Source organism: Eptesicus fuscus, chromosome 7, assembly GCF_027574615.1.
Source record: "Eptesicus fuscus isolate TK198812 chromosome 7, DD_ASM_mEF_20220401, whole genome shotgun sequence".
Classification (NCBI taxonomy): domain Eukaryota; kingdom Metazoa; phylum Chordata; class Mammalia; order Chiroptera; family Vespertilionidae; genus Eptesicus; species Eptesicus fuscus.
This window is the reverse complement of record NC_072479.1, coordinates 85,537,451-85,548,829: the sequence shown is the minus strand read 5'-3', so window position 1 is coordinate 85,548,829 and position 11,379 is coordinate 85,537,451. Positions and strand designations below refer to the sequence as shown.

Below are 11,379 nucleotides of genomic sequence, written 5' to 3'. Positions count from 1 at the left end.
TGCGTTGCCAGTTAAAATTTCTTTTGTTTACATTCAGTTTTTAATACTGCCATCTAATTCCTTCTAATAGTGCAAATGCGTGAAGGACACTCATCGTTGCTAGTCATTCGGCAATAAATAATAACTCTAAACCTAGCTATTATATTATTTTTGATTTTGAAAAAGTATAAAGTGCATTCAAAAGGTTTAAAGTCATTCTTCTCCATCTTGGACATAAATATCCATCAACCGGTGATGTTTTCAGGTCACAACAAGGGTGCTCTGCAATGCAGATAGGCCTGCAATTTCCCTGCCTTTCTTCCACAGTCTTGTTTGGAAGAAAGTTTCCAAAATCATAGCAAGTTTTTCCCCACAAAAGTCCTTATGGCAAACATCTGTCCATAGAGCAGCATCCATCGACATGAATTGCCTTGAGTTCCATGATGTGATAGTCTATAAGCAAACATGGCTCCTCATTGTTTGAAGGGCTTGCTACATATCCAATGTAAATGCCTTCCGCACTCTGTGCTGCTGACCTCTGTGCTACTCAGAAATGCACAATTCTCTGACCCTGTGAGGTTGAACCTGTCAAACAATAAAGAAACTGAGAATTACTTTCAGTTCATCATTTCCATTCAGTTACATGAACATAAAAACTTTGTGGTAGTAGTGGCCTCTGCATTATTTATTTATTTATTTATTTATTTATTTATTTAATGAGTAAGAAATGCCTGAAGCAAGTTTGCCAGTCAAATGATCATAGACTAATCTAGAGAGAGAGGAGAGAGGGATTGAGAGGAAGAGTATGTGGAAGGAAGGTACAAAGCTAAGAGTAAAGTGTATCCATTTGGGCCAACCAGCATGGCTCAGTGGTTGAGCATTGATCTATGAACCAGGAGGTCAAGGTTCAATTCCTGGTCAGGGCACATGCCTGAGTTGCAGGTTCAATCCCCAGTAGGGGGTATGCACAAGGCAGCTGATCAGTGATTCTCTCTCATCATTGATGTTTTTATCTCTCTCTCACTCTCCCTTGCTCTCTGAAATCAGTAAAACCTGTATTTAAAAAATAAAATAAATAATAATAAAATAAAGCCAGAATCTTTAATTCTGGGGCAAGTTTTCCTTCAGGTCCATAGAAGCTGGTAATTAGGTATGAAAATATTGTTCTTTATCCCTGTGGAGATGAGAACAGGGAAAGAGTAAGAGGGAATTGTTTGTCATAAACTAGTTCATTGGTAAAATATTAATATGAGATTGGAAATGTTAGATTTTATCATCACAGTTATTCCTGGAATATTTCTGAGTTTTCTATTCACACTAATGTTTTTTCTGAGATAAAATTACTAGAAGCATTTATTGTATGAATTCCAAGTAGATGAAAAGAGCAAAATGATAATATGAAAGCTTTTCTTTAAAGAATTCCAAAGAGTATAAGCATACAAAAGCGAACAGTGGAAACAGGGAAAATGGTTTCCCTGAGCTACCAGCCTGGGAAAGATAAAGAAACATCTTGAAACTTACCAGTTGTTAAATTCCTTGCCATTTGACCATTTCCATGTGTGACCAGCATCATTTTTCAGCCCAATCCAGTGTTCAGCTCTACCCACATATCTTTTTAAAAAGATCTTGAAGAAATGACAAAGGGGGTGCTTGTTAAACAGCCGTTATGGGTAAATATATGTAATAAATTCTCAAAATCAGCTTCTCAAAAGCTGCATCTGAGGTAAAATAGCTGATCATTTATTAGCTCTGTGTAGAATTGACTCATTTGGATTTCTAGCCTTGGAGGCTAGGCATCCAAATAAAATTTACAAGACTAAATAGAACCCTCATTTGATCTCAGACTAAATGTTCCTACATGGACACAGGTATAATGTCTTCTTCACTTACTAGGAAACAGAAGGAAATCACATTTTAGCTCTATAAAAGAAAACAGCAATATTTTATGAAATGGTGTTGGAATACTATCTTACCATGTCTTTTTCAGAATCAATGAGAGCAAGAGTAGCACCATGTTTGAAGCAAGAGTTTTGGGCCAAAGTCCAATTCCTTGTTATATTGGAAATAAAGTAGCATTTCCTCTGATATCCAATCCAATCATCTGAGCATGAAAAAGCATGGCTGTTTGATGGTTCTGAAGACATATACTGCGCTGGACAATTGTACTGGCCCACTGTGGACAGGAAAATTGTTTTAGTAACAAAATAAGTTAAATACCCACAGCATGCAGACCTAGTTCTTGGGATAGGTGATAAAGTGAAGGCTAAAAGGCAAAAAGGTAAGTTCTGAGAAGCATGAGAAGGAAGGTCCTCATCTTATCAGATCTCCCATTGTGCCTAATCATCATTGGACAGGGTATACTAGTAAGAGAAAAGGAGGTGGCTCTTTGGCCATAATGTCCAAAAGTGGTAAAAAAAAAAAAAAGACAAAAAAAATCTTAAAAACAGCCTTGGACTAGAAAGGGTAAAGTGCTTTATAAATTTCAAGAAGGGTTTTGAATCTGAATACAGAGGTGGAGGGATTTAAACTTTCAGGAGACAAAACACTATATTGGAAGATGAAGGAGAGAATTATTTAATTATTTGCAGGGAAGTAATTCAGAACATAAAAAGATCTATGACTGGAAAAGTTTCATAAAATTATAAATATAATGTTTGTAAAAACACTAATGCATCTTGGTATAGTGGTATACTTTGAATACCTTATGACAATTGACTCCAGGAGTTTCTAGATACAGTCATAACTATTGATAGCCACAATTTGGTAGTCTTTGAGTTGAAGACAAAAGACTGACCAAATCTTGATTAATCTATGGCTTAGAATAGATATTATATTTTTCTGTCAATAATGAATGTGAAACCCACATTTTTTCTAACTTACTGTTGATTTATTAAAATCTAAGTCAGCTCCTGTCATTTCATATTTAAACCCATAGTAATGTAATTTTCTTCCACAGTAATCATAAATCATAGACACTTTTCATACTTATAGAAAGGCCCCCGAGTTGTGGAGACAAAGGAAGGATATAAAACTGGAATTCATAGACACAGACAACAGCATGGTGGTTTTCAGAGGGAAGGGGGTTGGAGGGCAGTAAACGGTAAAGGGGGATAAATATATGGTGACGGAAGATGATCTGACTGTGGGTGGTGGGCACACAATGCCATATACAGATCATGTATCATAGAAATGTACACTTGAAACCTATACGTTCTTATTAACCAAAGTCACCCCAATACATTTAATAAAAAAGAAAAGCTCTGGAAAACTCTAAATGGCGTTATATTAATTGCCCAAGGAACATGGGATTGTATTAGTATTTTTTAGGAAATCCACCATGTATGATATATGGGATGCTGCTAAATTGCTCAGAATTGCTGATTAATTGGACCAAGGAATCCCATTGATTTCAGCTGAAATTACAACAGATACAGCAAAGAGACTCGATGAATTCATGAAGTGCAGACCCACCTGACAAAGCTATGAGAGCTATGATCAAAACGGTGATGATGACCACATTCAGTACAGCACATGGGATAGGAACTTGAAGGGACCCTTCATGATGGGTTGCAAAGTGAAGGCTGGAAGCATTATCTGAAGAGAGAAAGCTGATGTGAGTTCAGGCAGACTATAGAAGTAAGATGGGGACATTTGATATTTTCTTGCAGTATTTAATTGAAAAAGTAATGTGTCTCCCTATTGTCTATAAAATTTATGCCAGTTTCCCCCAAATTTTGAGTGAATTTGGATAATTTCTTTTTGGCTAGAAATGAAACAATATAGGCATAATGATGAGATCATAAAATATCTTCCCAATATACGTACTTAGTAGCTATGAAAATTCTTCGTCTATCTGTTTTACTGCTTTAATCCCAATAAGAACATTTATTAAACACCTGATTACCCTAGATGACATATTTAAAAAAAATCCCAACCATAATCCCTTAACCTCTCTGTATTTACTATTTACTGTTTAAGACTAATGATGTAAATGAGAATAAATGGGGGATAGTATAATGAAAATATGAATTGATATATTACTATCTATAACTAGCACAACAGAAAATAAAAACAATTGATAATTTTTGGTAAAGTTGGTACAGATGTGAAACAATTGAAATTTTCATAAGTTACTGTTGGAAGAGTAAAATGAAAAAAACAACAACAACAACTTTAGAAAACTGTTTCTTACACGATTAAGCATACACCTACCCTGTGATCCAGCAATTCTACTCCTATGTGTTTTTTCAAAAGGAATGAAAATATGTCTCAAAAATGCTTTGTATAAAAATGTTCATAGTTTTATTCTTAAGAGCTTAATTCTAGAAATAACCCAAATACACATCAACAGGAAAGTTGATAAACAAACTATGCTATTATCCATAAAAGGACATATATTAAAAAAGAACAACTGATACATGCAACAAAATGGAAAAATTAAAAAAAGTTGAGTGAAAAAAATCCACCTGCAGTTACATACTGCATATTTCATTTAATGTAACATTTAAGAATAGCTGAAGTAAGCTATGGTGACAGAATTCAGAAAAGTGAAAGCTTTTATGTGTGTAGGAAAGGTAATCTGAGTAGAAAGGAATACAGGGGAACTTTCTAGAGAGATGACAATTTCAAATGTTGATTGGAGTTGTAACTATACCTCATTAAGCTGCACACTTATGATCTATGCATCCATTCTGTATAAACTATACCACAATTAAAACATGTGAATGAACAGTAAAATATTTGAATTTTCAAGATAACTTAAAATAATAGAAGAAATAGAACAGTATTAAAGACCAAACATTGGGAAGAAGTTATTTTTCCCCATTTATCCTTTGGTTAATGCTAAAACAAAGTAAAATTTTGATTTCACCAATAAAAATATTTCTGTGGAAGGATTTAGAATATAAATATGATGTCAGTGATGATTCTTAGTTACACAGACACACACCAAAGAAAAATCTAGAAGGGTATCTGTTCCAAAATATAAATAAATAATGGAGCAAGGAGAGCATGGGAACCTGTGGCTCAGAGTTTGAATTTGATTTTTGCTAGGAAGAGTTGTCATTTTAAAAAACTTTGGCCTCAAGAAATACATAGTTACCTTTTATGTTCTGAGAAACTGAAATACAAAACTGCTACGTGAATGATATTAAAATTTACCATAAAAACAGTCTCAAAATGAGAAAATATTGTGTTTTTGAATATGGATGACTTTTAAAATTAGGAGCGCATATCTTGAAATGCATGTATTTTTCCTTAAAACATTTCTCTGAAGTTAAACTGGGCTAAGGGATGTTGCTTGCCTCGGGGTTGTTTCTCCCAGCGTAGATCTGCATTCGGATTTTTCACGAGATGCCCTTACTTCGCTCCTATCCAGTTCTATTTCTTTCAGCTTCTCAAAGCCAATCTTCCCTTTTTCACCAGAATCCGACTGTTACCGGAAGGAGCCGGTGGTAGGTAGATAGCAAGTTCAGAGCTCTCTGTCTAGTTTCACTTCTCGTCATGCTTCTTAGCCTCAATGCAGCAACACAGCCCTTGTTCCCGAGCCAGAATTAACTCATCCAGATAGCTCAGGGACTCCTAAGTCCACTTCAGTCTATTGGCCTAGCCAGCAGGTAAACTGTGCAGATGATTTTCAGGTTGTACTTTATATCCATTAGTGAGGGCTGTTGTTGCTCAGTTTGGTTTATCACCTAGGTGACAAAACACTCCCCACAAGAGTGTACTTCCGCTCTGATTATGGTCTCTGTCCATTAATGGAGAAATTGAAAATAAATCCACCATTACATATTGAGTCACCTAAGAGTTATGCCCAGTGTTTTTTCATACTAATAAAGTATGTATAAGGCAGCATAAACTAAACATTCAACAGAAAATGGGGATGATCTCAGGAAAAGTTAAGAATTCCTGAATTAGGACCTTTTTTGCAACTATGCCCTCTATTTATTGAGTAGTTTTACTATCACAATTATTTTTCTTTTTGGTAGTTCAACTAGTCCGTAAAGTTATGGTTATGTGGTTACCAGAAATTTTGTATAGTTCGCACTTGTTATCCGTAGTTTATTTTGTGTTCTAAAGTGAAAGATGGGTTTAGGGGAGGTAATCAAAGCTTTTCTAATGCAAAACAGTTTAGTGGACACACACTCTAAAAACAATCCTTCCTCTAGATTTTTTTCAGCTCTGCTATCCACAACGCATCCCTTAATTACTGCTTACAAATAAACTGTATTGCTTACATATTAGGTTTTTGGGTACCTCAATGATTCAAAAAGGAAGAGGCATAAATGAAAAAAAAAAGCCTCATAGAAATAAGTTATAGAAAATCAATGGGAAAATTCTGGTATAATAAATAGAATAGGTCTCTGGACAGAATAGACAAGTAGAAGAGAGGAAATAGTACACAGCTACTCTAGTCACATTTTGATGAAAAAAAAGAAAGAAACATGCCTGATTCATTTGGAAAATGAAGCCAGCTACTGATGCGTGAAACTGAAGGATGAAACGTAGGAAAAGAGCCCCATGAAGGTTATAGAAGCAGAAGATGGCATTTTCAAGAATTATCTCATGACATTCTCTGAATAAATGACCGTTTGACACTGTAAATGTAAAGATGCCTAGATGGCTATTCTCTCAAAGATTGGAAACCTTTATTTTCAGCAACTAGAAGATGCTGTCATGAGAACACAGGACGAGGCACGCAGAAAGCACACAAAGATACAAAGTGAAGGCAGTCAAGAGCGTAATGGCTTATGTGCTACACAGAATTTTTGTAAAGAAAGTCAATGCTTCCTGGAATATGTGCAGATGGATATGGAAAAATTATAGAGAGTGCACTGGGCTAGAGCAGGGAGTTTTATAATTTCATCTAAAAAATGAGATAATATAAATTGAAACAAAGAAACACATCTTTGAAAAGCTTCTCAAATGCACCTTGGTGTTTCCTCTCTTTTCAGGAATCCTATCTTTTCATAGATTAAAAAGAAATATGTTTACTTCTTCCCATTTTCTCTTTTATCCTGACTGAAATAGAATGTAATCAAGTCCTTCAAATGACAAAGGCTCATTTTCTTCCCTAAGTTCTAAGTCCTGTTACAGGGGGGCGGGGTGGAGGAGGGGGATCGAAAGTAGTTGTTTGTATGGAAAAATAAGACAGTAATTAATCAAATATTAATATCAGAATAAAACTCTGTGTTTCATGTACTTACAGCTGTAAACCTACCTTTGGCCCTCCCTGTATATATCATCTATATAGACAGTTATAAGCAGTATATGAAAACAAGATCTGACTTACTTTGTCGTCCTCTTTCCAAGGAGCTGTTCTCTGTTAGGGAACAATCTTCAGAGTTCATCTTTATGCTATCCAATATCCTCTGGTTAATCTCAGGTCAGGCCAATCCGCAGTGGGTGTCTTTGCTGGAGCTCTAGCTCAGTCTCTGAGAGAGCTCATCATTTATAGTCACAAATGCTGTCTCCGCCCCCTTCCTCTTGACTTCTAATCACTCCACCACTCCAGTTCCCTTTATGCTCCAGTGGCCCAGACAATTTACAATGTGTTGTTGTGGTGAGCTATGGGTTTTCCCTACTGTCTGAAATGTGCTTTCTCACAACTGTAGGTGTAGCATGAAAAGACACGTGGGATTTCCCAGAGTCTGTGACATCCTTCCTTAAATTTATAGAAAACAAAAGTAGTTTAGGAAACGGTGTGTCTAAATCAGGCGTCCTCAAACTACGGCCCGCGGGCCACATGCGGGTGTTTTTGCCGTTTTGTTTTTTTACTTCAAAATAAGATATGTGTAGTGTGCACAGGAATTTGTTCACAGTATTTTTTAAACTATAGTCTGGCCCTCCAACCGTCTGAGGGACAGTGAACTGGCCCCTGTTTAAAAAGTTTGAGGACCCCTGATCTAAATAAAAAATTCAAAGTTAGAGATTCCTATTTTTGAGATGGAAATAACTTTGAGAGTAATATTTCTCTGGAATTCCATTCATTCACTTACTTAACTAATATTTATTGAACATCCACTATGAACCTGACACTGTGTAGAGCTAGAGGATTTATTGTTTAAGAATTTTAAAATCTCTATCTTCCTGCATCTTTCTTCAGTGTGGAAGAGTTTCTTAGGAAGCTATAAGTTGGCTTCCAGAAGTCTGTCATTCACTTCTTTCCTGGGGACTAGCTTTTTTTTTTTTTAAGGTATCATTTAGTAAGTAGGTGCTTTATGCAGGAAATAGAAACCCTGTGGTCTGGAACTTCCTTTCTATATTCTAAAATTGTTTATCTTGAATTATCTGTTTCATTTATCTCCTGTTAATGTTTTTTTTTTTTTTTGTCAAATTTTACTGTCATTTAAACCACTCTGGTTTTCCCTCAGTAGCATCTTATCCTCTTATTTTTCCCTATGTACTAGGTTATTTTTTCATATATCTCTGAGGTTTAAGACATTTTAAGTATGATTATTATAAAAATATATTGCCATAGTATGAATATAATACAGATAATGTATTAAGATCAACATAAAATAAACACAAAATGTCCATGTATGGTGACTTAAGGAGGGGAACAAAATACCATTCTGGTTAACAATGGTGCCAAAAATTGTATCATTAATATCACTTCTTTAGAGTAGAGACATTCTGTTTGTACAATAAGGTCTTTGAGAAAATGTTTTGCTTAGGTGGGTTGGAAACTATCATCTACTGTAGGTTAGTTAGGCCATCGTATTTATTTGTTTACTTACGACATGAAGAGGTACATGTTGGTCCTAAAGTCTCTTTGCTTTCATTCTATTTTTCAGTCAATTTCCTGGTATGTTTTCCAAATAGCAGCTCAAGGATTTGTTTTGTAATTAAATTATATAGTTTTGGTGAGTTGTTCAACTCTCCTCCTCTTTCCATTCTCAATGGCTTCTTGTCAGACTTACCATAAAATTCAACCTTCTTATATTTAAGCAGGTTCATTATCTGGTCCCTGGCTACCTCTCCACTACTTTTCCTATTAGCCACTGCTTTCTCTCATAGTAACCTCTTTGCTGTTCCACAAAAATGTCAAGCATACTTCCACTATAAGGTCTTTGCCTTTTCTCTAAATGGGTCTTCCTCCACCTACTTGCATGGCTTGCTCTCCCTTTAATTCAGTTCCCTCACTATGAAACTTTCCTCAGCCCAGAGAGGTCTTCACTTGCCTTTCATTGTAGTAAAATAAAAATGTCACACTCTAAGCTTCTATAAAGCTTTATCTTTCTCTATATCATTTGACAATATCTGATATTATATTATCCTATATCCTATATAATAAAAGGCCAGTGACCGAAATGGTGGAACAACCAGAATGGCCAGAGACCAGAACACCACGACCCCTCACCCCTGCTGGCCCCGCCCCCCAGGGAGTGGTTAGGGGAATCAGGCAGGCAGGTGAGTGGTTAGGGTTGATCAGGCAGGCAGGTGAGTGGTTAGGGGTGATCAAACAGGCAGGCGAGTGGTTAGGAGCCAGCAGTCCCGGATTCCTAGAGGGATGTTCAACTGCCAGTTTAGGCCCGATCCCGCAGGGATTCCTGCGGGATCGGGCCTAAACTGGCAGTCAGACATCCCCCGAAAGGTCCTGGAATACAAGAGGGTACAGGGCAGGCTGAGGGACCCCCGCCCTCCAAGCATGAATTTCATGCATCAGGCCTCTAGTATTGTTTATAATCTACTTTCCTTACTAGACTGTAAGCTGCTTGTGGCAAGAACTTTTCCTATCTTGTCCCTTCTGCCTTTAATACCTGACATAGTAACTGGAACCTAGTGTGTATACTCAGTATATACTCGTGAATAAATAAATCAATAAATGTGAATTTAAAAAAGAATATGTATAAAAACATATGACTTGCAAAATGTTGAGTGTTACCCTGGGAGACTTGTGGGACTGTAGGGTTAAGAAATATGTAATTTTAGACTGCCACTAGATAGCAAGCACACATTTTAATACTGCTGATGATTGTTGGAGGTGTTAAATTTGGTACTTAAGGGAATAGCTAGTGCATTTGCTAATTTCTTTGGGTTAAAACAACTTAGATATTTTATTTATTTATTTATTTATTTATTTATTTATTTATTTATTTTATCTTTATTGTTGAAAGTATTACAGACTAGAGGCCCGGTGCACAAAATTTGTGCATGGGGGGGGGGGGGGTGTCTCTCAGCCCAACCTGCACCCTCTCTAATCTGGGACCCCTTGGGGGATGTCTGACTGCCTGTTTAGGCCCGATCCATGGATCGGGCCTAAACAGGCAGTCAGACATCCCTTTCACAATCTAGGACTGCTGGTTCCCAACTACTCGCCTGCCTGCCTTCCTGATTGCTCCTAACCGCTTTGCCTGCCAGCCTGATCACCCCCTAACCACTCCCCTGCCAGCCCGATCGATGCCTAACTGCCCACCCCTGACACCCCGGTCACCCCCAAATGCCCTCCCTTGCATATTCCCTCTTTATTAGATAGGGTTTTTTCTTTAGCATATTGGACAGTCCTAACTGGTTTGGCTCAGTGGATGGAGCACTGGCCTGCAGATTCAAGGGTCCTAGGTTCGATTCTGGTCAAGGGTATGTATGTTGGTTGGGGGCACATACCCAGTTGGGAGTTTGCAGGAGGCAGTTGATCGATGTTTCTTTCTCATAGATGTTTCTAGCTCTCTATCCCTTTCCCTTCCTCTCTGTAAAAAATCAATAAAATATATATTATAAAAAAAGAAACATTTAAGATTCCTCCATATCTGCCTGACTGGTGTGACTCAATGGTTGAGACCCCAGGCTGCCACTGCTGGAGGGGTTCTGGCCCTGGCCAGGCTGAGACCCCAGCCCAAGGCTGCCACCTCAGCCCAGCCAGATGACACCCCATCTCAGCCTGGCTGTGGATAGCCCGGTGGGTGCCTTCCCTGGCCTGAAGATCTCGCATTGGGGGTGCACTGCGCTGCCAGCCTGACACCCCGGCCCCAAACCCCGGGGCCCGCTTTGCCCCAGATCACGCGTGGCTCGGGGGTGGGTCACTGCCAGCCTGACACCCTGGCCAAAAGCCCTGCGGCCCGCTTTGCCCCTGATGGCGCACAGCTCGGGGGCGACCAGCCGGACACCCCGGACTGCTGCCACTGGGCAGGAATTGCTGTGTGTGGGGCGGGCGCCTCCCAGCTAGACACCCTGGACTGCCACTGCTGGGCAGACTTGGGGACTTTGCCGGGGCTAGGGGATAAGAGGACTGGGCGCCACCATCTTGTGGCCATGGGCGCCGCCATTTTGTTGCGGAGTGATGGTTAATTTGCATATTACCCTTTTATTAGATAGGATGTCCCCTTTTTGGCTCCGATTGAGCCCCTCCAGCCCGCTCCTGCCCCCTCCACAGGACTTCCCTGCACTATTATCTGTCCATGG

General features: G+C 38.4%; 1 protein-coding gene across 1 annotated transcript; it reads right to left on the bottom strand.

Moving 5' to 3' along the window:
- LOC103285406 (early activation antigen CD69) lies at positions 1-7,389 on the bottom strand. The gene is made up of 5 exons (XM_008140829.3): positions 7,271-7,389; positions 3,451-3,573; positions 1,953-2,152; positions 1,501-1,604; positions 1-564 (listed from the first exon to the last, which is right to left on the bottom strand). The coding sequence occupies exons 1-5, from the start codon at positions 7,326-7,328 to the stop codon at positions 453-455; spliced, it is 597 nt and encodes a 198-aa protein (XP_008139051.2). The 5' UTR covers positions 7,329-7,389; the 3' UTR covers positions 1-452.
- Positions 7,390-11,379: the final 3,990 nt, after the last annotated feature.

What these genes read in the sequence shown, in the direction of transcription:
- LOC103285406 (XM_008140829.3), bottom strand. Translation starts at nt 7,328, where the DNA reads ATGAACTCTGAAGATTGTTCCCTAACAGAGAACAGCTCCTTGGAAAGA. An exon ending in AGCTCTCATAGCTTTGTCAG is followed by an intron (nt 2,153 to 3,450) that starts GTGGGTCTGCAC and finishes TCCTGTCCACAG; the next exon opens with TGGGCCAGTACAATTGTCCA. An exon ending in TTGATTCTGAAAAAGACATG is followed by an intron (nt 1,605 to 1,952) that starts GTAAGATAGTAT and finishes CATTTCTTCAAG; the next exon opens with ATCTTTTTAAAAAGATATGT.